The sequence below is a fragment of the Pristiophorus japonicus genome, chromosome 5 (assembly GCF_044704955.1).
Source record: "Pristiophorus japonicus isolate sPriJap1 chromosome 5, sPriJap1.hap1, whole genome shotgun sequence".
Taxonomy (NCBI): domain Eukaryota; kingdom Metazoa; phylum Chordata; class Chondrichthyes; family Pristiophoridae; genus Pristiophorus; species Pristiophorus japonicus.
Genome location: NC_091981.1, coordinates 101,346,305 through 101,373,291, shown reverse-complemented (window position 1 = coordinate 101,373,291; position 26,987 = coordinate 101,346,305). Strand labels below are relative to the sequence as shown.

Here is a 26,987-nt window from a genome sequence, read left to right as displayed (position 1 = left end):
AAGCCAACAGCCCTTAATTGCCCACTTCCTCAAATATCAAATGACATTCAATGTTTCCTTACTATCTCCATAGGTAGACTGTGGTATATATAAAGTATCACTTGGTTCTGCAGTTAGTGGCAATCAATTTATCTACTTTAAGGTTCTGGAATGATATTGCCTCCAAGCTGCTCGTCCAGGGTAGACAACTTCTGGAACACATCTTCCAGAAACAACTCATCTCCAGTGACCACCTCGTCTTCAAGTTTAGCATGGCACCAATCAAGCAAATTGATGCAAATCGTGAAACGCACCAGGAAATGTACAGAACTCAGCCAGCTGGCAATCTGAGCCACAAAATCCCCACGTATAAATTTCTCTACAGCCTTGTCACAGCACAACCTCGGACTCTGTCTATCTTCCCCCACTTAATTAGTGACAGAACCTTCAACTGTTCGACCCTAAACCTATAGCTGTGTCCATAAAACCATCACTTCTCAACTTTAAAAAAGCCACTTAAAGCCCATCTCTTCAACAAAGCTTTTGGTTATCTCAATTCCCTTTCCCTGAAAGAAACTGAGGCACAGCCTTTCTTTTTGTATTTGTTTTGGGACACCTACTTTAAAAGGCTCAATATAAATGCAAGTAGTAGTTCTACTGTAAATATTTCAGAATCCTGAATTCTACTTTTCTACCATTCACAATTCAGTTGATAGGGATCATTCATTCAGTATGACTTTAAAACTGGGTCTCCAATGCACAGTATAAATCAATGGATGCTGATCACCTGTGAAATTTACTGCAGCCAGATTGCCAAAGCGCACCATTACACATTGTAGGTGCACAACTTAACCAGCCATCATGGTGCCAGTGAAGATCCAAATGCCCGTTTAGAATGCCCAACACAAGTTGAGTAACTCTTAACCTACCTATCTATTATTTCTACTCAGTTTTGTCAAAATACCAGTGTTATCATCTTCAGTTTGAGACACTTCTTGAATCTGTCATGGGATAAAGAGATTACATTTGTATTCAAAAAAAGACAAAAATAGTTTTATTAAACATTTTTCCTCAGCAGTTAACAAGAAACTGAAATCAACATCACTGAAGAAACTGGGCAATACTACATACAGGTACTCAACAAAAAGAGTTCATAAAGTCTAAATTTATAAATAAAAATAACTCAGCTTTCAAAACCAACTCTCGTACTGCAAAACTGGTCGCAATTCCTTAATTTGAGAGCAAACTGCTGCACCAGCTCAACATTAAGAGCAGAATTTTCTTTCGTGATCATAACGTGTTATAGGGTTAAACTGAGGGCCAACTTAGACGAGTTACAGCCTGTAATATACAAGTATTGTCAAATGGCATCTAGCAACCTAATCAAGTACCCAAGTTTCAATTTAGTAGCTGCATTACACAGCAGACTTCTTGAACTTGAAGTGCCTGATCAGTTTCTTGGTTGTTTCAACCATTCCAAAAATCGAGTGAACTACAACTCAGAAATAGTACGTGGCAGATTATATTTTGAAACCACACATTTACAAACTACCAATGAAACTTTACAACAGGTGACTTTAAAAACTGGATATGGTTAAAATAATTAAAATAGCCAGAATAAGCTGCTGAGCCAAACATACTGCAAATTGGACCTTGATTAGACTTCAAGCATTATTTTTCCACTTGCAGTTTAGTTTTAAGAAATTGACAATGAAAGCAAACAGATTCACACAAAAAAGCCATTTAAAATCAGGGCAACTGCAGACTAACCTCACAGATCCTCATGGCAGACCTAGTACAACAAGCTATCGGTTGACATGCACAAACAATTTTTTCTGGCAAACAGCCAGGGCGATTGTATTAATGTCAATAAAAAGGACCAAAAGTACATTTGATATTTATGCATTTAATCAATGTATCCTAAGTAAAGTAACATAAATGTTCGTCTCAATGCACAAATCATTCAGTTGAAATTCACCTTGCAGTCAATGGGCATTAAACAGATGGTGAACTTTATATTTCAAGCGCAGATTTTTTAAACTCGACAATAACAGTACTTCTGAACATGAATACACTCAATTTCTCCATATCGTTTACTTTTACTGCATGCTGCAGTTAATTTTCCTCATCATCTGTGGAATAGGAATGCCATGTCAGTCTCTCTTCATAAAATGCAATCACAACCTGCGGACACTTAACATTGGCTTCCTTGGATGGAACCAGATCTGCGTCATCGGAATCCTTCCTGAAAGATGCAAATCAAAAAGAAAACTATTTCCAAGATGTTTGACTGCATCAAAACAGTATTCTAAAGTCAACATTCATTGTCAAATCTGATTTCAAACCACTCATGCAGCAAAAATAAATCTCAAAAACTATTGAATATCTGACACCTCTTCCAGAAGCCCTTCCTCCTCACTCAGACTCTGACAGATCTTTTGCCCCAGAGTTCTAGGCATAAATCAGTAGTAGCACTGGCACAATTTACCAAAGTTGTATCAATATTGTATTTATGGCTAGTTCCATTCACAAAGCATTCAAACATGCTATATATATTGTTAAGGAGTTTCACAAACAGGAAGGAGAGGGGAGAAACACAATAACCAACCCTTCGACTTCACAATTTTTAGTAGTTTAGCCTCAAAATCATGCTCCTATTAAGAAGCTAACTATTAAAGGGCAATCTGGTATTACAGTGGATTATATAGATGGGACAATGGTCTTTTCCCCCCCCCTCCAAGGATATTTGGAATTTGGGGAGTCTCAATGCAGATCCAGGTGAGTATAGGACCTGCAATGCAAAATTGGCTGTTTAGTAATAAACTCAAACACATGTGGACGACTAGCGTGGGAATGTCAATCAGTAACGGTTACATTTCTGAGGTCCAAATTAAGGCACAGCGCAGGTTGCTGCTGGTTCTCGGAATGCTTGATGCAGACACTGGATACTTCAAATGAGAAAATATTTTATGCTACATAACTAAAATCCAACACCTCAGGTACAAGAAAATAAATCTGCATTATAAAACTAGGTGCACATCAATTAGAAACGAGTTCTTGCCCCAAGTCTCAACAATTCAAATTTGACGAGACTGCTAATTTAAAGAACCAAATTTAAAAATTGCTACCTATAATTGCTTCAAGTTTACCATGAATATGGCTACTTAAGCTCTAGTTTTTCCATTCATTCAATAGAAAAAGACTGCACTTGCCATTTATAGCTTTCTCAATGTAATTTCCTTCCCACTGAAGCGTATCTCATTCCCCCCACCCCACCGAGCCAGAGTAACTGAAATTTCTAATATGCAAAATAAGTGTTTAAACAAAGTAAGAGTATTTAAATGATTACATTTATCCATTCAACAGACTTGAAAAATTCAGTTGAAGGCCTTCCTTAGCTTCTCACAAAAGTCTAGGCTTGGACTTTATTTTTGCCCAGAGCTGTAATGCAGTGAGCCAAATTTAGATTGCATATGCTCAAACTGAACAGTGTACCAATTTCACCAGGATGCATCAGTAGTACGAGGTAGCTGTACTCCAGCTCAAATCACATTGTTGTCTTCTCTAATTTCAGTCCTCCTGTAGCTTCTTCCTCCATAAAACTCTCCTTGACCAAATTTAGAGACCCCCTCGACTAGCCATTTCACATACCTCTCTGCTTCTCACAGAAGAGGCCATCTCCAACCACTATCTCTCATCACCTACGTATCCTATACACTTCCAAACCCAATTCCTTCTGCTCAATCTCCCCCTATCTTTGATATCCTTGTCCTGATAAAACTCGAACTCGCTCCCATCCTGATCGGCCCCCAGGTATGGCTCTCAGCTTCGCTTCATGTATTTTTTTTTCCAATTTGCTTATGGGATGTGGGCATCGCTGGTAAGGCCAGCATTTATTGTCCATCCCCAATTGCCCTAGAGGTGGTGATGGTGAACCGCCGCAGTCCATGTGGTGAAGCTATTCCCACAATGCTGTTACGGAGGGAATTCCAGGATTTTGACCCGATGATGAAGGAACAGCAATATACTTTAATTCAGGCGATAGTGTTCCCACGCACCTGCTACCTTTTCCCTTCAAGGTGGTAGAGGCCGAAGTCTTGAAGAGTTGCTGCAGTGCATTTTGCAGATGGTACACACTGCAGCCACGGTACATCGGTGATGGAGGGAGTGAATGTTTAAGGTGATGAATGGGGTGTCAATCAAGCGAACTGTTTTGATCTGGATTGTGTCGAGCTTGAGTGTTGTTGGAGCTGTAATCATCCAAGCAAGTGGAGACGGCTTACCGCAGAATACCCAGCCTTCGACCTGCTCTTGTTGCCATAGTATTTATGTGGCTGGTCCAGTTAATTTTCTGGTCAATGGTGATCCCCAGAATTGATGGTGGGGGATTTGGCAATGGTAATGCCTTGTAGGTCAAGCAGCGGTGGTTAAATTCTCACTTGTTGGAGATAGTCATTGCCTAGAAACTAGTGTGGCACGAACTGCTTCATTATCTGAGGAGTTGCAAATGCACTGAAGGCTGTGCAGTCATCAGTGAACATCCTCACTTCTGACTCTATGATGGAGGTAAGGTCACGGATAAAGCAACTGAAGATGCTTGGTCCGAGAACACGGCCCTGAATAACTCCTGCAGCCATGTCCTGGGGCTGTGATGATTGACCTCCAACAACCGCAACCATCTTCCTTTGCTAGGTATGACTCCAGCCAGTGGAGAGTTTTCCCCGATTCCCATTGACTTCAGTTTTATTTGGGTTCTTGGATGTCACACTTGGTCAAATGCTGCTTTGATGTCAAGGGCGGTCACTCTCACCTCACCAATTCAGCTCTTCTGTCCATGTTTGGACAATGGTTATAATGAGATCTGGAGCAGAGTGGTCTTGGCAGAACCCAAACTGGGCATCAATGAGCGGGTTATTGGCGAGCAAGTGCTGGTTGATAGCACTGTCGATGACACCGTCCATCACTTTGCTGATGATTGAGAGGTTTTGGATTTAGTTTTGGGGAATGAAGCTGGGCAGGTTGAGGCGGTATTAGTGCGAGAGCATTTGGGTGCCAATGACCATAATTCAGTCAGATTCAAGTTAGTTATGGATAAGGACAAGGACAGGACTGGAATAAAAGTCCCAAATTGGGGAAAAGCTAACTTTGCTAAGTTGAAGAGTGATTTGGCTACAGTGGACTGGAAACAGCTACTTGTGGGTAAATCAGTGTCGGAACAGTGGGAGGCATTCAAGGAAGAGATCCGAAAGGCTCAGGACAACCATGTGCCCTTAAAAGAAAAAGGGTACAAATAATAATTCTAGAGCTCCCTGGATGTCTAGGGACTATCAGGGGAAGATAAAGATAAAAAGGGAAGCTGGTCATATACTGACAGCTAAATACTATAGAATCTTTGGAGGGATATAGAAAGTAGAGGCAAAATTAAAAAGGATATTAGGAATGCTAAGAGAGAGCACGAAAAATTCACATCTAGTAAAATTAAGGAAAACCCAAAGAAGTTTTATAAATATATGAAGAGCAAGAGGGGGTAGGGTCTATTAGAGACCATGAGGGTAATCTTTGTGTGGGGGTGGAAGATGTTGGTATGATTCTTAATTAATACTTTGCATCTGTTTTCACAAAGGGGCATTGCAGATACTGCGATTGAGGAGGAGGGAGATATTCTGGATGAAATAACCAGAGAGGAAGTGTTTTTGAAAGTAGATAAGTCCTCAGGCCCAGATCATCATTTTCCATTCCTCTTTGGATTTGGGCATGGTGCTGGAGGACTGCGAATGTGGTACCCTTGTTTAAGAAGGAAGAAAGGGATAGGCCATGTAACTACAGGCCTGGCAGCCTAATCTCAGTGATGGGAAAATTGTAAAAAAAATCCTGAAAGACAGGATAAATCTACATTTGGAAAGGCAAGAATTAATTAGAGACAGTCAGCACAAATTTGTTAATGGATGTTTATAACTGGAAGGATGTTTCCAGTGGGGTTCCGCAGGGCTCAGTACTGGGTCCCTAGCTTTTTGTGGTATATAATCAATGATTTAGATTTTAATATAGGGAGTATGATTAAGAAGTTTGCAGATGACACTAAAATTGGCTGCGTGGTTGATAATGAAGATGAACGTCATCGACTGCAGGAGGATATCAATCTACTGGTCAGGTGGGCAGAGCAGTGGCAAATGGAATTTAATTCGGAGAAGTGTGAGGTAATGCACTTTGGGAGCGCTAATAAGGAAAGGGTATACACATTAAGCGGCAGGCCACTTAATAGTGTAGATGAACCAAGGGACCTTGGAGTGTTTGCCCACAGATGCCTGAAAGTTATAGGCCAGGTGGATAAGGTGGTTAAGACGGCATACGGAATACTTGTATTCTATGCCTCGGCCAATAAAAGCAAGAGCAGAGAGGTTATGCTTAAATTGTATAATACTCTGGTTAGGCCACAGCTGGAGTACTGTGTGCAGTTCTGGTTGCCGTATTATAGGAAGGATGTGATTGCACTAGGGAGGATGTAGAGGAGATTTACTAGGATGCTGCCTGGAATGGAGAATCTTAGTTACGAGGACAGATTGGATAGGCTGGGTCTGTTCTCATTGGAACAGAGGAGGTTAAGAGACCTCATTGAGGTGTACAAAATTGAGGGGCCTGGATATAGTGGATAGCAAGGGCCGATTTCCATTGGTGATGTGGTCTATTAAAAGGGGACATAGTTTTAAGGTGGTTGGTGGAAGGTTCAGAGGGGATTTGAGGGGGGGCTTCTTCACGCAAAGGGTTGTGGGGGTCTGGAACTCATTGTCTGGAAGGGTGGTGGATGCAGAAACCCTCACATTTAAAAAGGTGGTTGGATGGGCACTCAAGTGCCGTAACCTGCAGGGTTACAGACCTAGAGCTGGTAATTGGGATTAGACTGGATAACCTCGTGTTGGCTGGCGCAGATATGATGGTAAGTACTGCAGGAAATTGAATATGGCCAGTGATCTCCTGGACTAGTTTCGATCACCTGGATGGGTCGGAGAGGAATTTTCCCAATCCCCCCCCCCCCCCCCCCCCGCAAATTGACCTGGGTTTTTGCCTCTCCCAGGAGCTCACATGGCTCCGGTTAGGGTGGAGTGTAGAATATTTCAGTGTACTGGGTGGCGCAGTTGTGTGGGGAGGACTGGTTGGGCTGGGTGCTCTTTCCCTTTCCGCTATTGATCATACGTTTATATGTACTCTTCAGGGCTGCTGATCGAGGGCCGTGCGGCTTTGTTGGCCAGCATGGACACGTTGGGCTGAAATGGCCTCCTTTCACGCTGTAGATTTCTATGTTTCTAGACTGATTGGGTTAGATTGGATTTATCTTGCTTTTTGTAGACCGGGCATACCCGGGCAGTTTACAACGTTGTCGGATAGATGCCAGTGTTGTAGTTCTACTGGAACAGCTTGGCTAGAGGTGCGTCTAGTTCTAGAGCACCAGTCTTCAGCACAACATGTTGTCTGGTCCCACAGCCATTGCTGTATCCAGTGCGCTCAGCTGGTTTTTGCTATCACGTGGAGGGAATCGAATTGGTTGGCTTCGGTGATAGTGGGGACCCCAGGAGGTCGATATGGATCATCCACTCCAACACTTCTGGCTGAAGATGGTTGCAAATGCTTCAGCCTTGTCTTTTGGATTTGTGTGCTAGGCTCTGCCATCATTGTGAATGGGGATATTCATGGAGCCTCCTCCTCCCCCCCCATTAGTTGTTTAATGGTCCACCACCATTCACAACTGGATGTGGCAGGACTGCAGAGCTTTGATCTAATCCATTGTATGTGGGACCACTTAGTTCAGTTTATAGCATGCTGCTTCCGCTGTTTTGCATGCATATAATCCTGTGATGCACCTTCCCCAGGTTGGCACCTAATTTTTTGAGATATGACTGGTGCTGCTCCTGGCATGATCTTCTACACTCCTTATTGAACCAGGATTGGTCCCCTGGCTTGATGGTAATGGTAGAGTTGAGGCTACAGACTGTGGTGGAATACAATTCTGCTGCTGCTGATGGCCCACTGCACCTCATGGATGCCCAGTTTTGAGCTGTTAGATCTGTTCTTAATCTATGTCATTTAGCATGATGGTAGTGCCACACAAAATGAAGGAGGGCGTCTTCAGTGGGAAGTCAGGACTTAGTCTCCAGAATGACTGCATGGTGGTCCTGGACAGATGCATCTGCGACAGGTGGATTGGTGAGCCAGCTGTGTCAGTGATAGTGCTACTGAGTCAATCTTGGTGGTGGACATTGAAGTCCCCTACCCAGAGTACATTCTGTGCAATTGCTACCTCAGTGCTTCTTCCAAGTGGTGTTCAACATGGAGGAGTACTGATTAATTAGCTGATGGAGGGCGATAGGTGATAATCGGCAGGTTTCCTTGCCCATACTTGACCTGAAGACGTAAGACTTCATGGGGTCCAGAGTCAATGTGGAGGACTCCCAGGACCACTCCCTCCTGACAGTATACCACTGTGGTGGGACAGGACATACCCAGGGATGGTGATGGAGGAATCTGGGACATTGGCTGAAAGGTAAGCTTCTGAGTTTGACTAGTCCAAGTGAGACAGATTTAAGCGTACCCGACACACACCCAGTTTGTCTTGCTGAACCACATCAAGCCTTGGTCTCCTTTGCCAAAACCCCTCACTAGTCCAGGATTACCCTGTAAGACAGCCCCCAGCTTCTTTTCTCCACGACAAAGCGATTCAAACACTGCTGCCTTGTCCCTTCTACTCTCAAACAAATGCGAAGAGCTTATGGACCTGTGTCACGAAGACGACCATTCGGTCAGCTGCCTCTGCCACATCCCTCCTTTTCCTTGCCCACCAAGCCAAATGTCATTCCTCCACCGCCCCCCCAGCCCACATTGTGTCCGATTACATTTCTGTGAAGCACCTTGGGACATTTTCCAATGTTAAAGCTGCTTTATAAATGCAAGTTGTTGTAAACCTCCTCCCACCCACCATGTGAAGGCTCCTGACAATCGTGTTCAATCAAAGAAAGGAAAGATAGATTACGAAGGTAAACTTGCGCAAAACATAAAAACGGATAGTAAAAGCTTTTACAGATATATAAAACAGAAAAGAGTGACTAAAGTAAATGTTGGTCCCTTAGAAGATGAGAAGGGGGGATTTAATAATGGGAAATGTGGAAATGGCTGAGACCTTAAACAATTATTTTGCTTCGGTCTTCACAGTGGAAGACACAAAAACCATGCCAAAAATTGCTGGTCACAGGAATGTGGGAAGGGAGGACCTTGAGACAATCACTATCACTAGGGGGGTAGTGCTGGACAGGCTAATGGGACTCAAGGTAGACAAGTCCCCTGGTCCTGATGAAATGCATCCCAGGGTATTAAAAGAGATGGCGGAAGTTATAGCAGCTGCATCCGTTATAATCTACCAAAATTCTCTGGACTCTGGGGAGGTACCAGCGGATTGGAAAGCAGCTAATGTAACGCCTCAGTTTAAAAAAAGGGAGCAGACAAAAGGCAGGTAACTATAGGCCGATTAGTTTAACATCTGTAGTGGGGAAAATGCTTGAAGCTATCATTAAGGAAGAAATAGCGGGACATCTCGATAGGAATAGTGCAATCAAGCAGACGCAACATGGATTCATGAAGGGGAAATCATGTTGAACTAATTTACTGGAATTCTTTGAGGATATAACGAGCATGGTGGATAGAGGTGTACCGATGGATGTGGTGTATTTAGATTTTCAAAAGGCATTTGATAAATGTGCCACACAAAAGGTTACTGCAGAAGATAAAGGTATGCAGAGTCAGAGGAAATGTATTAGCATGGATAGAGAATTGGCTGGCTAACAGAAAGCAGAGAGAGTCGGGATAAATGGGTCCTTTTCGGGTTGGAAATTGATGGTTAGTGGTGTGCCACAGGGATCGGTGCTGGGACCACAACAGTTTACAATATACAAAGATGACCTGGAAGAGGGGACAGAGTGTAGTGTAACAAAATTTGCAGATTAATGGGAAAGCGGGTTGTGTAGAGGACACAGAGGCTGCAAAGAGATTTGGATAGGTTAAGCGAATGGGCTAAGGTATGGCAGATGGAATACAATGTCGGAAAGTGTGAGGTCATCCACCTTGGGGGGAAAAAAAAGTAAAAGGGAATATTATTTGAATGGGGAGAAATTACAACATGCTGCGGTGCAGAGGGACCTGGGGGTCCTTGTGCATGAATCCCAAAAAGTTAGTTTGCAGGTAATCAGGAAGGCGAATGGAATGTTGGCCTTCATTGCGAGAGGGATGGAGTACAAAAGCAGAGAGATCCTTCTGCAACTGTATCGGGTATTGGTGAGGCCGCACCTGCAGTACTGCGTGCAGTTTTGGTCACCTTACTTAAGGAAGGATATACTAGCTCTGGAAGGGGTACAGAGATGATTCACTAGGCTGATTCCGGAGATGAGGGGGTTACCTTATGATGATAGATTGAGTAGACTGGGTCTTTACTCGGAGTTCAGAAGGATGAGGGGGTGATCTTATAGAAACATTTAAAATAATGAAAGGGATAGACAAGATAGAGGCTGAGAGGTTGTTTCCACTGGTCGGGGAGACTAGAACTAGGGGGCACAGCCTCAAAATACGGGGGAGCCAATTTAAAACCGAGTCGAGAAGGAATTTCTTCTCAGAGGGTTGTGAATCTGTGGAATTCTCTGCCCAAGGAAGCAGTTGAGGCTAGCTCATTGAATGTATCCAATAAGGGAATTAAGGGTTACAGGGAGCAGGCCAGTAAGTGGAGCTGAGTCCACGGCCAGATCAGCCATGATCTTGTTGAATGGCGGAGCAGGCTCGAGGGGCTAGATGGCCTACTCTTGTTCCTAATTCTTATGTTCTTATAAATTTTAGATCTAATGTATCATGGCCTAGTGCCCTTAAACTCTAATTATTAGTTTCTTCCATGATATAGATTGTTAAAACTTTCAAACATTAAGGGTAGAAATAAAGGTACTGAGTAAGGTGCCCGAGAGCTCAGTTCCAAGACCACTAATTAATTTACATAAATGACAGGATGTGGGCATCACTGGCAATGCCAGCATTCATGGTCCATCACTAGTTATCCTGACATGGTGGTGGTATGCCAACTTCTTGACCTGCTGGTAGCTAGGCACTTCAGGAGGACAGTTAAGAGTCAACCATGTTGGTATGATTGGAGTGAAATATAGGGCAAGAATGGCAAGTTTCCTTCCCTAGAGAACATTCTGAACCAATTGGGTTTTACAATAATGTGACAGCTTCACGGTCCCTTTTACAGATGCAAATTCAAATTCTGAAAACTGGCACCTTGGAACTGCATCTTGCATTTACTAGATTTTAAACTTTAAAAAAACTCATTGGGCTGCCAGCTTTATGTGCAATATGAATAGAGTACCAGCCCCTAATTATGCAAACGAAATTGTGCATTGTAGAGTTTAAATTTATGTCCCTGACTAAATAGTAGGCTTGAGACTACAAAAAACCTCCAAATTGAATTAAACAAATTTAGCAAAAACATGTTACAAAATACTATACAATGGCTCTGAAATTACAGTGCTTCCGACTGCGTGTGCAGATTTCAGAATGGCCCGCAAGTTCCACATGCGCAAAAACCTGGAATTTGCGATCGGTCCAGTTTCACTTGGAAAGATCCACTGCATTAGCTAAAAATCACTTGTACAGTGTTGGAGTATGTACCCAACGAGTGCCCATGAAACCCTTACACCTGGCAAAAGCAGGCACAAGGCCCTCTTTTACCAGTGCAAGGGCAGAAATAAATGATTTAAACATACACAAACATTTAAAATTAGTTAGGTAAATTTTAGCCTGTTTTAAAACATTTACATTTATTTAACAAAAAAAATCAAAATGTTTCTTTAAAAGCCAAAGGGTCTTTTAATTATTTTTGAACACATGTTCATTCATTCTTTAAGTGGTGTGAAATTTTATTTATGTGGGAATTTTATTGTGCTTATGGGATTCTGTACGTAAATGGAATCCCCATAAGATTCATAGGAATCCCCTTTTTGATTGATTGGCCTTGGCCATATGATCCCAGGGACACTTGCAAACTGCATGCATACGCCTGCAGGCCAAGGATTAGAAGAGTCTGAAGCTCTGGAGACACCAGCCAAGTTCGTATTTGTTTTCCGGTTCGGGAGCAAGCCTCCGATCGCAGTTTCCAGACCATCAGATTAAAACTACTAGTTTGACAGTTTCAGGTGCACGTAGCCTTTCCCTTGCTTAATAAGCATGTAATATGCAGTGTACCCAATTTCAACAATGACTACACCTAAAAAGTACTTAATTAGCCTTGAGGCACTTTGGGTCATGAAAGGTGCTATATAAATGCAACTCTTTCTTTCCTCAACTCTCCTGCACCGAGCTTCTTTTCTAGGTTTGGTATTCTGGCCAGGTAGATTAATCACCAGAGATACTTTAGAAATACTAAATGCAGCATACCACTATCAGATATAATAAAGCTTTATGAAAATGAAAGATTAAAAAAAGGGTCATGTTTTTTTTAAAAAATATGTCAATAAAAAAAAACTATTAACCCACAGTCTAACTCTAATATACTTTAGAATAGAAATCCTTACCATTTCATTAGAAACATTAACTCGCCGCTTGAGTCAGTTGCGCCAATGATGCGTTCTGGTTCTAACCCCCTTGCAAAACCTCTTGGTTGGTTGTCATTCTTTTGAAAAAAAAAAGAAGTTATTTACACATTTGCATCCTAAGGTCAATTGAAGTTATAGAAAGCATGAATGTTTCTATAGTTTGCTGATGTATATAAATACTGTACAAAAACACTGTATATAAATGGGTCTGAAACCAAGTGCATTTTGCCACTTTGCGAAGCCATTTGGACAGTTGCCATGGGCTTCGACAGCTTCACACAAGCAGGGGATGCTCGGGAGACTGGATGTGAACGAGTCCATGTTACAGCTGATCTACGGGCATTAGCCATCAACAATAGCTGGCTAAAGTAGATGTGTTTAATTCCACCTTATTGACATCCCCGATTTTGAAAAGGGGGAAAAAAATTGTCAAAGTGCTTACATAATAGAAGTTTAAATTACTGGAGGCACTAATCATATACTGATTTTTCCTTTTCAGTCATTTCCAGGCCCTGCATTCATCTCATCCAACCATGCACCCTTCCACCTTCTCACCCTCCCATCACTTGCGCCAGTACTCGTGTATCGTGCCCAGCGAGACTCCACTTTGTTATTTGTTGCCATGCTCTTCATAGCATCAGTCTTTGGTAATTGCATCCCCATTCCATCTCGCCCTACACTCCTGGTAACAGGTTTGCTCTATAATTAACTTCAACATCCTTGCCGTCCCTTTACACTATCCTCCATCTGGACATACTGGAGGACAAAACCATCGGCAGTTTACAGAAGAGTTAGCTGCCATTCAGTGAATTGTGTCTGTGCCAGCTTTTTCTGAATGCAATCCAAAATTAATCCCACTGCCCTTCTCCCTCAATAGTCCTGCATCTTCCTCAGCTTCAAATATTTGTCAAATTTTCCTTGAAGTCTCCACTGTCACCACACTCTGTGGCAAAGCATCCTGTGCTCCAAAAACCAACATGAAAAATCCTTTCAATGACAAATTTGAAATCAATGACGCCTCTACAGACATCCTGGCACTAAACAGAAATTTGGCTTTACAAGTGACTCCTTCCCCATCAATGAACCCACCCAGCTACACATTATCACTTGTCCTGCTTAAATCCACCACCTGCAGGCCTCTGGTACCTTCCATTCAAGCTCACCATTTTCCATCTCTCCCCTCTCACTCAACATTCTTACAATGTACCATCCAAGGTCCATGCCAACTTCCTCACTGAAATCTCCACTAGCCTTTGCATCAAGTGCCAACTCATGGATTTCAGTTTACACTCATTCCTCAGATTTCTCAGTCCTTCTATCCTCACTTAATCTAAGCAATCACAAACTCTCCCAGCCCGACCATGCCATCTCATGGCTTTTGCACTTCCAAGATCTCGGTCAGATCAAAGCTAACTCTGACCATTTCTTGGTCTCCCCATTGTCACCATTTGTCTTGGGAATTGGGGGGGGGGGCAAGAAAGAAGAAAAACAACTTTCTCAGCTCCCCCTCCAATTCACTCAAATTTCTAACTCCACCTCCGCTGTTCCATCCCGACACTTCAGCTGCTATAAATTTGTTGTTTTATCTCTGCCTTTGAGTATCATCTCACTAAATTGCTCATCTCCAAACCATTGCTCTCCAGTATTCCATCTTTGCTCCTTAAGTCCAAGAGCTTCAGACTCGAGCACACAACTAATCTAGTTGATCACCAGATTGACCTCCATGTTAATCACTGGTGTCACTGTTGTCCGGAGTAAAATCCTCCTTGTATTCAGGATCGATAAGGGGCAAGAACATTTTCTTAATTGACTATTCACCTCCTCAAACACCTTTTATTGTATCCTCCACCCTCACCTGCAAGTACAAAGAGCTCATTAATTTCATCATCGCTGAAGACCAATCCTGCAACAATTTCCATTTTTCAAGTCTCTGCACCCACTTACTTCTAATCCCGTTACTGCAGTTTTGTTCCCATCACCATGGTCACTTCTACCAGACCCATCGTCTCCCTTAATCCCGCCCAACTCAGCAGGCCTTCCTGGTCCATGTCGTCACCAACACGGCGGATGTAAAAGATCCCACGGTACCTTTAAATTAGCGCAGGGGATTATTCCTGGTGCCGTGGCAGTTATTTCTCAACCCACACCAGCGTAACAGGATTAGCTTGTCTTTTACAGCGAATGGTTAGGATCTGGTATGCACTATATGAGGGGGTGGTGGAGGCAGACTCAATCATGGCTGTCAAAAGGGAGATAGACAAGTACCTGAAATAAAAAATATTGCAGGGCTATGGGGAAAAGGCAGGGGTATGAGACCAGCTGTGGTGCACTTGGAGAACTAGCACAGGCTCGACAGGCCAAATGGTCTTCTTTCGTGCTGTAACCATTTTACAATTCACCATAAACAACAAACTCTTCCCCTGATTACAACCACATCTCAGGTACTTGCTCAGACAGAACCAGACCATGCAAAAACCATGGTGTCTGCTTTGACCCACAGCTACAAACCACATATTGGGCCCAAGTTTCTGCCCCCTGTAAAAACAGCGCACCAACTTTCTGGAATAAAAAGGGCGGCGAAAAAGTTTCTAATTCTCCAAACTCCTCAGGACATCTTCGGCACCTCGGCGCAGCGCAACACAAGGGGTGAGGGGGCGGAGCCAGGTCCCGGCACTGAACACAGTGCCGGGACCGCTGTACATGCACACAACCTCCTCGCAGCCTGATGCTCTGCAGGCTGTGTGGGAGGGGCCTGATGAGTGAGCATTTAACTTGTTAGGTATCGCAATCCATGCCACTGAAAAAAAACAGGAGCTGCTTCTCGCCGTCTGAAAAGCAGTCTGATGCAATTGACACCAGTAAGTCTCCAGCCACTATTGGCAGAGGATTTGTGGCTGGGGGAGGGGGGGGGGGGGGCAGTAGAAGTGCGGGAGCCCAGTGGCTGTAACGTTTTTCAGTTACTCGACCACTCCCCCCCCTCCACCCTCCACTGTCAGAGAGTGAGAGACACACAGAGACATGGACAGAGACTGACAGAAACACCTTCCCATCACATAAAAAGGTAGGACTTCTATTTTTTTTTTAATTTGTTATTGATTGGTTACTTATTACTTTGATCTTGGTGCTTTAGGTGCAGCGTTCCTTCTAATTTTTTATGTTAATTAATTGCTTATTACTTTTTGTGCTTCATTTAGTACTTGGGTGCTTTAAATGTGCTTTAAATGTACTTATGCTTCTTTAATGTTGCTGTAAAGGTGTTTATTGCTTTGGAAAATCCTCTTAACTAACCTTCCCCGCCCCAGCTGATGATGATGTGTGCCTCAGCCAGAAGCCTACACTTGCTTATTTATAAAAAAAGAGAAACAACTGCCCTCAGTCAGTGGATACAAGGCAAAATATCATTGCAAGAGGTTTTCGGCCATTTTAAGTGATGTGTTTAATGATTTAGTTCCTTTGTGTTTAATGCTTGCCATCCCATGTCTCTGGCTGTGCCTGCACTGAACTTAACTCTAGGTAAGGTTTTTCAGAACTTACAAAAGTGGACACTTACTCCATTCTAAGTTAGTTTGGAGTAAGTTTTCGCTGCCTAAACTTACAAAACAGGCCTAAGTGGCTGGACACACCATTTGAAAAAAAAAACTGAACTAAAACGAAACTAAACTCACTAGAACTGGAGCAAACTAAATGCCGAGAATTGCGATTGCTAAGATACTCCAAACTAAACTAGTTGGAGCAACTCCACCCAAAACTTGGGACCAATGTACCAGTCACCAAGAATGCTTACTTCCACCTCTGCAACAATGACCCTTATCGTCACTAAAACCATTACCCATACCAACACTTTTCCAACGTCCTCCTTGCCAGCTTCTCATCAATTTTCATAACTCATCTACCCATTACCTCCATCACTTGATCATTCCTATCCTCATTGGCACCCTGCTTTCTCCCCCCCCCCCACCCCCTCCCATTGAATTAAAAATTGTTGCCCTGATCTAAAAAAACTCAACACCTCAACTCACCCCAATTCTCTTTCTCTCTCCACTTCCCCCAGCTTCTCCCACCCACCCCCCAACTCCCATTGGCATAGCATTCCTTTCTACCCGAAACTCTTACACCTTTTAATACCTTCTCAAAATCCATCTCAGCCACGTTTAGACCACCACTTCTAACTCTCTGCATCCATTCTTTTATTCATATTATCAACACAACTCTGTAGAGTGCTTTGGGATAAACCAACATGTTAAAAGTGCCTCTATAAATACACCTTTTAACATGTTATAACTTGTGTTAAATTCACCTTGGTATAATGCGAGAAACTGAACAAAGGAATATAATTTTAAAAACACAACTCAAAAGCATTTCACCGTACATTCAGAATCTCACGCCAAAATGTCACCAGCCCCTCAAAAAAAAAATCCACTTACCACTACAAATTGATTTCCAAGTTTCAAATTGCGAATGGAATAAATCAAATTTATCTTTGGGTTAAGGTAGTATGCAGGTGGCAACCTTATATAAATTGGCAGCAGACTCATAACCTGAATTTGTACCATCTGCTACATTCTTCCCAATTGACTCAGATTCTCAGTGCTGGGGTGGAATGGGAATAACCAAATGCCTCGGGCTCCAAGTGCATCAATGCAAGCTTCTCTTTTACATCCAGCAACAAGACACCAAAGAGAATTAGTCGCAGCCAGGGAGCACAGTACTTGTTTGCACTTTTGGATGAGAAATAATGCAGTAAACAACAGAAATGATCTTGGTTTCTGTTATCAAACTATTATTTTGCACAGCCTTGCTGTAAAATAAATAAAAGCTGTTTCAGCTTAATCATTCTGGAAATATCAATCTAAAGACAGTCGCTTACTGGATCCTTTTTCTTTTTAGGCTTGTTTTCCTCACTCTCATTTTCAGAGATAGATTTTCTTTTGAATCCATCAGTACGCTCCTTGGTGGCCTTTTGCGAATCCAGAAACTCCTGGATCAACTCTGGGCAATCCAAATTGTCTTCTGGCTCCCATGTATTGTCAGCACTGAAACAGGTTCATATCAAAATCAAATTAACTAAGTGTTTACACAGAATACTCCATTTAACTAATTTAGCAGGGATCCCATTAAATTATTTTAATGAAAGCTTGTGAAAGAAAGCACAAAATGCAGCTCCAACCCTTGTTCTCTTGGCATGAGACAATCTACACACGAGCAATTTATTCCATTGTTGCCCCCACATCAGTTCTTCTCAAGAAACAGCAAATTTAACAATGGATACAAAACAGACGACAACCAAATCCCATTTCATTGTACCAAGTCTCAGTGCATATCACAAGTTCACATTACATGCATTGCACACCTAATCACCTGTATATGCCCTTACACTCAGTTAGCTTGACAGAAAAGAGTTAAAACTCCCTAGTGAATAACACTGCAAAAGGAGCTGGTTAAACGTTTATTAAAAAAAAAATTAAATTAGGCAATGACAGTTTATACAGTACAAGAACAGTTCAATGATTCTATAATGGAAGTCCATGTAACACTATATATACGTACACACTATACACATGTACACACAAGCAGAACTATTTCTGGGATAAATTTGCAACCATCCATCTCTGCTCAGGTACAGCCCACAGCAGGTATTATGCTACTAGGTAGTTGTGGATTACAATACCCTCCAAGCTATGCTGCAAATGCATATTGTACAAGAGGTTTACCAAACAAGCATGAATCAATACACATTGGAACACCAGGGCCCACTGTTCAGTTCTGCAGAGCTGAATGCAATAGGTTGGAGGAGTAGGCTTTTTAAAGAATAGAATGATTAAGTTATAATATGGAATCTGGCCCCATGTTTGCAGATATTGATGAGGAATGTTTTGACAGCAGTCCTATTAACATAAAATTGCTATCAACTCAAGGGATGGCTTTATCCAATACCTCCAATGGGAACAGTGCCAAATAAATGTTGCAACTGGATTGAGTGCACAACATATAGGGCCCAAGTTTCCACATGATTCGCACCTGATTTTTTTTTTATAGGAGCAACTGGTGGAGAACAGACTATTTTAGAAATCGCAATTCTCCACATTTTTTTTCCTGCAGTTCGAGTCAGGTAGAACAGTTCTACTTTAGAACAGAATTTTTTCTTCAAAAGGGGGCGTGTCCGGCCACTGACACCTGATTTGAAAGTTTCCACAGTGAAAATGTACTCCAAACTAAAGTAGAATGGAGCCAGTGAAGATTTTTGTAGAACTGAAAAAACCTGTTCTACACATTAAAAAAATCAGGCGCAGGTTACAAATTAGGCGTCCAGAACGAGGTGGGGGGGGAGGGGGGGGTGGGGAAGGGAACTCATTAAATTCGACAATAAATCCTTATTTATACTTCTACAAATATTATACAAATAAATCCAACCTGAATAAACATTTATAAGCCAAGAAAAGATTAAATAAACCATCTTCCTACCTGTGTGAAAGTGCTTCAGCCAGGGAGAATTTTGCAGCCGTTCGTGCTGCTGAGTGGGAGGGGGGGGGGGGAGAAAGCTGTTGGTGTCGCTGAGCGGGAGGGAGGGAGGGGGAGAGGGAGAGGGGGAGGGAGAGCGGGTGTCGGGTCGGGTCAGGTCGGCGGGGGGGAGCGGGTGTCGGGGGCGGGGAGAGCAGGAGCTGGCCATGGGAGGAGCCTTATTCACGCAGCCCCAGTGAGGCCATTCAGCCAGGGCTAGGGGCTGCGTGCTTCGGGCCCCTCCCACACAGTTCGGCGCCTGGAGCTACTGCACTTGCGTGCCAACTGTAGCGCGCATGTGCAGAGGTCCCGGCACTGTTTTCAGCGCATGGACCTGGCTCCGCCCCCCCACAGCTCATGCTGGCTGCGCCGAGGGCCAGAGGACCTGTAAGTAGGTGGAGAATACCGAGGATTTTTTAAGGCGCCGTTTTAGGTGCGAAACACGGGCGCCCAGCTCGGAGGGGCGCTCGTTTTTTTTCTTGTGGAAACTTGGGCCCATAGACTCAATTATGCCATTTTGTCTCCATTGTGCATGTGTATATTTTAAAGCAGATGGGAATAAAAGTCATGACCTGCAACTTTGCAAATGTTATGAGCAGTTGCTTGTTTGTTGCCCCCAGTGCTGTGGAATCTGTCTGATACAAAAAGGAGTGGATTTCACAGCACCGCTTCCACTTGAACATGAAAGAAACAAGAGGTGAACGTCAATGTACAGTGAATGTTATGTTAATTGATTCAGATAGGCAAGACAGTAGTGATCAAGTGATTTAGAAGCAATTTCACCACATTTATTGGTGCCAGTGAGTTAGGTACCTTCAACACTATGGCAGCCATTTTAAGAAGGTTACCAAATTTAATTTTATTTCCAAGCCCAAGTAGATTCTCCAGACTGCTAAATTTCAACAGAAAAAGCATGCCCATTTCACCATCCAACATTCAAACAGACATTAAGAATAAAGAAAAGTCACTAAATAGATTGCCTGCCAGTAAAACTCCTTACTCTGTAAAACCTTTCCATTTCAAAAGGTATTCAACTCTTCCTTGTACAACTCGTCTGTCTAACACTCTTTCGACAATATATTCTTCAGGCTGAACATCTTCAGACTTTTTCGTCTTGCTACCTTGTTTCTTTCCCATTTTGGCTGCAAAAAAAGGACAAGATGATAAAGCACAAAGCATATGCCAGTCTCAATTTATTTTTTAGATATACTTAATTATATTATAGTTTCGAAATAAATGGTAAATCAAAACAGGTAATGTTTGTTTACTCCCAGTTCCCCATGCTCACCTTGTATCTTACAAATCAAGTCCGAGCTAAGGCTGGCATTTGGATTTCAAAATAATACCGGTTTCCCCCATTATCAGCTGTTAACTGAGTGGAGCATGTCTCTATCATGATGGCTACTGACACCAAGTAGTGGGCCAACAACAGAAGCTATTGAGGTTTTCCACTCAGTGGCCTGGCCATGAACTGCATAGCTTTGATGTAGGGTCGTACCAAACGGGCAAGTGCTTATACACAAGTGGATGAAAGTACAGGCTCGCAGGAGTATTGCGTGCATTTCCAAGCAGGTAGGCAGGCTGCTCTTTTCAATTAACAATGCCATACCAGATAACTTAGCAGTTGGAAAAAAACAAGCACAAAAGCTTATTTATCTAATATAACATTTGATTTTTATCCAAGGCATCTCTCAATATTTGACCTTTACGTTTGCGAGATTACAGATTTTACATTAATTAACTGTAAACTTTAGAATATGGTTTATATACTGCTACACACAAGTTAAAAACTGTATTCACACAGGTTTCTTGAACAAAAACGCTGTTCTTTCTCTCCAAGTATTGAACTCAATCTCAAGGGTAGAGCAGGTGACCTACTTCTCATACTTTGTTACCCTTGAAACAGTTACTAGGTCGAAGATGTACAAAATTATGAGGGGCCTAAATAGTGGATAGGAATTTCCCTGAGCAGAGCAGCCAACAACCAAGGGGCATAGATTTAGAGTAATTGGTGGGAGGATGAGAGGCGATTTGAGGGGAAATTTCTTCACCTAGAGGGTGGTGAGGGTCTGGAATTCACTGCTTGAAAGGGTGGTAGAGGCAGAAACCCTTACCACTTTAAGTACTTGGATGTGCACTTGAAGTGCCGTAACCTACAGGGCTACAGACCAAAAGCTGGAAAGTGGGGATTAGGCTGGACAGCTTTTTGTCAGCCGGCACCGAAATGGGCTCCTTCCGTGCTGTAAATTTTTATGAATCTATGAGTCTATTCTATATGCACAGGCTCAAGTACTACATCCCAGGGATCAAGTACTACAAGCAGCAGCATGTAGGTACAAAGTTAAAAAATCAATGTCTGAAGGATATTAGTGAACTAGTTGGACTTTACAACAAAATGATGCCAGCCCACAAACAACCAGATTTATTGAATTCAATTCCACTACTCATCATGGTGGGATTTGAACTCATGACTTCTGGGTCACTCATCCAGTAGATTACCCACAAGGCTACTCTACTGCCAAATCTTCTCCCTTCCCACAATCATCTACAAATGATTTAAAAGATTGAAGCAGAAGGCAGAAAAAGGGGTGAGCAACATTTTGCATCCACCTGTTGTAACTTCATTTTCTAAATAGTTGCCTCCCATGCCATCAGAGCAGCAAAGAGCACTGATCCTAAGAGAATCTGGAAAGAATAGACTCACTTTCAGCTGTCAATTCAAGATTAGTCAATTTTGAATTGACTATTCCACTTCAGATTGAAAATAAAGAGGCCCAGAATTTCCTCAAACGTCATAACCAGAAGTTACATTAAAATTTACACTGGTTTCTATGCCGACTGGGACTTATGTCAGAAAACCTCTAATATACACTAGAATGCAAGAAAACAAACGTGGGCTCCGAGGAAAGTGCTGACCGTACACCATATTCCTCCTTCAAGAACCTCCAAGTATGAAAATTAAAGTTTGAAGCCATCAAGCCATAATTCATGCATATTAGGCACAGGTTTAGGAAAATGTAATTGTAGAAGCTTTTCAATTTGTAATATGACTCATTGAGGCCATTAAAATGTATTCAAAGCTCCAGAAAATAGAATGCAGGTTTCAATGAGGGAAAAGAAATAGAAACACCATAAAGCAGAATAGGATTTATGGTCCTGCTGTGCTTAAAATTGAGCTAGTTCAGATTTGCCATAAATGCAGCAAACTCAAACTCCAATTTGTTTCCATGGGGTGCAGCTATGTTGATGAGCAACAAAGGTTTTGCTGAATCGGCACAAAAGGTTGAGGAAACTCAGTACATTTCCTTAACCCTCTGCTGAAAACTGGCACGTCATTATTTCAGCACAACATTCAAGGAAATTCCAGTCCAATAGCAATTTTGAATTCAAGGCACTGGAGATGTGGAATTGAAGGAAAAAGTTTGAAAACCACCCTATAGAAGGGCAGAACACAATCTGTAGCACATAGAACAGCTAACGGTGATTTGTATGAAGACTGTGGAAGATTCTTATGCCTCACATGGACCATGTTTTGTTGGCTGGCCTGGATTATAAAACTATAAGGGTCCTCCTGATGATTTTAGTGCATGTAAATGCAGCTCAGGAAAGAAGAAATGAGTTAAGCTGAACAACAAATACCATTACAGATTTTAGAGAACTGATTTATAGGGTAAAAGGAAACTGTGTGTGCTCTTGTTTAGAGGAAATTAGGAGTCAGTCCAGGTAAAGATAGTTGGATGTGCTCTTTGGGAGTTGGCTGATAATTTAAAATGTCAAGTACTTTTGTTGCTTTACAGATTTATTGTGTTGGTTCTAGATAAACGTGTTAAAATAATTGTACAAGAATAGATATAGCACCAAAAATAGCAAAGCGGGGGGGGGGGGCAGAGAATCATTGGTTTACAATTTTAATGTGACATTGCCAATTAGTACCAAATTGGAGCAGTTTTGGTTGCAGGCCTGTGCCAACTAGGAACTGCACTGAGACTACCCACACTTGCTACTCATCAGGACCCCTTTATCCAATCAGTTTAGCTACGATTTAACCCAAGTCTCAAAAGGCAAAGGAGATTGTCTAACTCATTGCACGACCAAGGTTCTTCCTACAGGTGTATAAAAAAAAACACTACACAGGGACCTACCACAATAGCACATTTGTTTGGCTAAGTGTTGCACAACCAGAACAAAAAATGGACTAGGGAGGAAAAACAGGTCAGGCTGGTAAATACTAATTGTGAAAGTATGTGCATGCAGACATTTACCAAGGACTGAACTGAACTCAGTTTTGATGTTTCCCTTCTCTCTCTACCATCTTCTTCCACAAAGTCAACAGGCAAAACACTTGTATACCCCATTACTCAGCTTAAGTACTACACAGACATGCAATAGTGGAGGTGAGAAAACAACTTTAGGTAACTGCATAATTTTTTGGAAATGGTAAACAGCTTTCCCTCTCTGGTTCAGTAGTGAAAAGCTAAGCTATACAAACCAAGAAAGTACTATGTTTGAATCATGGTTTCCACCCAGGTTATTAAGCTTAACTGGGACAGCAGGAGATATACTGGCTTTGGTGCCTCTGGGTTAGAGGGGAAAAGAACACAAGATTTCAGCTCCCGATAGCTTTCCAGCAATCCCAAAGTGCACATCAATAGGTTTGACTATGATGCCCTTTTCCCAGTCTGCGGACACTAAACGACAAGGGCCACACGAACAGTGATATTGGAGTACAAGCTAGAAACTGTACTCCATCCAGCAAGGGGGGGGGGGGGGGGGAAAGAGAGAGAGAGAGAGAGAAAATTGACAAAAATTCAGAACGTAGGATATTCTGAAATCAAAATCTTACTACCCTATAACGAGAGTAAACCTTAGACTGTTGACTGAGCTGGACAGAAACACTTTCTGCAATTTGAACATTTCAGAGGATTGAGACAACTTTGGCCCCTTCCTAATTAAAGTTTTAAAATTTATTCTTCACCTTTTTAGTGGACAGGCAGTAAGGAAAATGGAAAAGTGATGGTTTTGAGCAGTTGACTGTACATAATTGATTCCAAAATTAGGGCATGATTACTCAATCCCATTTTACATAATATAAAATATGCAAAAGACTTGTTTCTATTATTGGTCATTGAGAGGGCAGGGGAGGAGAAACGACTTTCACTGTCTGCAAAACAAAAAATAAGCCCTCCATTGCATAGAATACATTTCAGGATCTTTGTTTAGAAACCATTCGGTGTCCTGTACTAGATAACATTTAGTCTAGGAAAAGGCGGCAAGTAAGGTAGGGCAAGGAGAGTTCACATCTGAATTTATCGGAACTGGATTAAAAATAATCTGTTTAGAACAGGTTTAAACTAAGTACATTTCAGAATTTAGTCCGTCATGGAGATAGACGAGTGAGGAGAGTACATACGCAGACTTTGCAACTTCAGAATTGTTTCATAAGATCTTTTTGTTAAATACATACATCGCATCACACCAAACATATTTACGTTCCAATAACAAATCAAAAAATATAATTGAGCATCGTTTCCTAGCTCCACTGAACACATACATGATATTCCCCACTTACTAGCTCCATGCAGGATCCTGAATGAACATCTAATTAGAATTTGAAGATTTTTTTTAAGTTTAGCAGATCCTTCACAAATCTGTAAATCTGCCATTTTGCAAGTGTTTTACCAACTCCAACATCAATACTGGCACAGTAGCTGCATTTTCTGAATACAGTGTCAATTGCATGTTGAAAAGTCATGGTGTCCCAAGACAAGTTGTCAACCTCATTCTGTACTCAAAATGGCAGACCTGGCAACACAACAGGAGCTCACGTTTTCATTGCTTAGGGCCTGGGAGTTTATAAACAATTTTATTCAATATGCTACATATGGTCACACTGTAAATGGGATACATCATGATGCATTTACTTTTTATTTGTAAACATGGATCAACTCACTAGTAGAAACAAGGCTAATAGGAGAAAAAAAGGAATCTTCAACCGTTGTCATCTTCTACTTTGTATCCGCCTAGGAAAAAATAATCAGCAATTGCTCACACAAATAAAATCAGCATTTCAAACATTTATATTTTGGTGTAAACAAAACAGTAACTATTTTAAAACTTGGTTAAATTAGCTTAGTTGAATAAAAAGAGATACTCAAGTGAAAGATGGCAAAGGTTATAACAACCCAATGTAGATCAGCCAACTCCAGGTAAACACATTCCTAAAGCACACAGAACAGATCAAATCACTGAATTCCAATTGTCACTCACTCCTATTGCATAACATTTGAGATTCAAACATAGGTGTGTCTAACCACTGAAGTTTTTAAAAAAACTCAAACTACTGCTAAATTTTAAAAAGGCAACAGTTTTAAAGCAGACGAATGATCATAAAGGTAAGTGCACAAGAGAGCACATTAAACCCATTTTATGTATCCTGCCATTGAAACTCAATCAACCTGACACCATTTAACTGCCCACTGAAAATTTCAATTTTTGTTTTGTTTTTTGTCTCCACTAAAGTATTTACCAAAATATTCTTGAATTTGCTTTTGATCAGTGTGTACCTCTACCCCTTATCCTACTGATATGGCTTATTGCTCTTAATCCTTGCATATCTCTTCAAGGTACCCGCATCACCATTTTCCAGGTGTTTCTAGTTTTCCTCACAACTCAATAACCCGAGATCAGGCATCAACCTATTACTTTCCTCCAGTACGATTTTAATTAAATTACACTAAATAAAAATGTTATAGGCAGTAACAAATTGACTTTTCTATAATAGACAATAAAGAATGCGTAATTCACAAGAATTCTAAACCTTAAGCTCTAAATATCCAGATATGCCTTGATCAGGATTCAACTGTAGCACAAGATTGACAATTACTCTTCAGTATTTAATAAATAAATGGAAGTAGCAGACTTCCGCACAACACAGGAACTGAAACGTTGTATAAAGTACCAGCTACCAATCAACCTCTTAGTTTTACATATAAAATTAATGTAACGAGAAAAAAGGGCACATAAACAGCAACGAGATGGCCAAAGTAAAATCCAATGCTATTTTACGCGAACAAAAACTGACGTCAATTCCACAGGCTGGGGAAATCAAAGCAGATGCAATTTTTCAAGTCTCGGGGTTTAAAACCGTCATCAGCACCACCCCTCCCCCACCCGAACAAGAGGAAAATTAAAACAAAGTCCTGAGACCTTCACTCAACAACCAAAGAATAAACCGCAGACTCGGCTGACTTTAATGAAGAAACGGCCCACTTCCCGAAGCTCCCGCTGCACAAGCATAAATCTACGTGGGTTTGGGGCCTACACCATATTGGCCTACTCGATTTAAATTGAAGTTTTGTCGGGGAGGCGACTAATCTCAAGCTGCTAGGCCGCTAGTGCGTGGTTTTAGGGCGTTACAGCAGAGTAGTGGCCAGAGAAGCTTTAATCCAGCTGGCTTGCAGGCTAGCTGCCTGCCCTACCTGCCCCAGTTCAGTTTCGTTTCGGTTCGGTTCAGTCCTGCTTTGCTCTGCTCCGCTCCGTGCTACTTACAGCCGCTCGTCTCCGGATTCACTCGCAGTCCCGCCAAAAACACGCGCTGACACGGCGCGCATGCGTATACTTGTGCTCCCGACACGTTTACAATTTATACAATTTAACTCAACATTAACGATTTATGAACACAAAACTGCAATTCAAAGAGGAAAATCTGCCCTTTTTTAGTTGAAAAAAAAGACGCATAACAAAAACGATGTATTTTTTCAGAGTTCGCGACAGTCATGTGATCTAGTTGAAATTTAAGATCCTTTTTTTTGCACATTGCATTAATGTATTCAACTGCCTTTAGATAGAAAAAATATAATTTTCTACAAAAATAATTTTATATCAGATATTAAA

General features: G+C 41.8%; 2 protein-coding genes across 7 annotated transcripts in view; one reads left to right on the top strand and one right to left on the bottom strand.

Moving 5' to 3' along the window:
• The window catches only part of LOC139264404 (heterogeneous nuclear ribonucleoproteins A2/B1-like), a 55,692-nt gene that overhangs the window by 8,875 nt on the left and 19,830 nt on the right, over positions 1-26,987 (top strand). The gene's annotated exons all lie outside the window — the stretch shown is intronic.
• Positions 1,005-26,739, bottom strand: LOC139264407 (chromobox protein homolog 3-like). 2 transcript variants are annotated; one of them, XM_070880815.1, is made up of 6 exons: positions 26,643-26,739; positions 25,045-25,114; positions 20,095-20,236; positions 17,464-17,629; positions 12,576-12,673; positions 1,005-2,224 (listed from the first exon to the last, which is right to left on the bottom strand). In XM_070880815.1, the coding sequence occupies exons 2-6, from the start codon at positions 25,094-25,096 to the stop codon at positions 2,095-2,097; spliced, it is 588 nt and encodes a 195-aa protein (XP_070736916.1). In that variant the 5' UTR covers positions 25,097-25,114; positions 26,643-26,739; the 3' UTR covers positions 1,005-2,094. The 2 variants fall into 2 exon arrangements, with proteins under 2 accessions (XP_070736916.1, XP_070736915.1); XM_070880814.1 differs by having other exon boundaries at positions 26,573-26,678.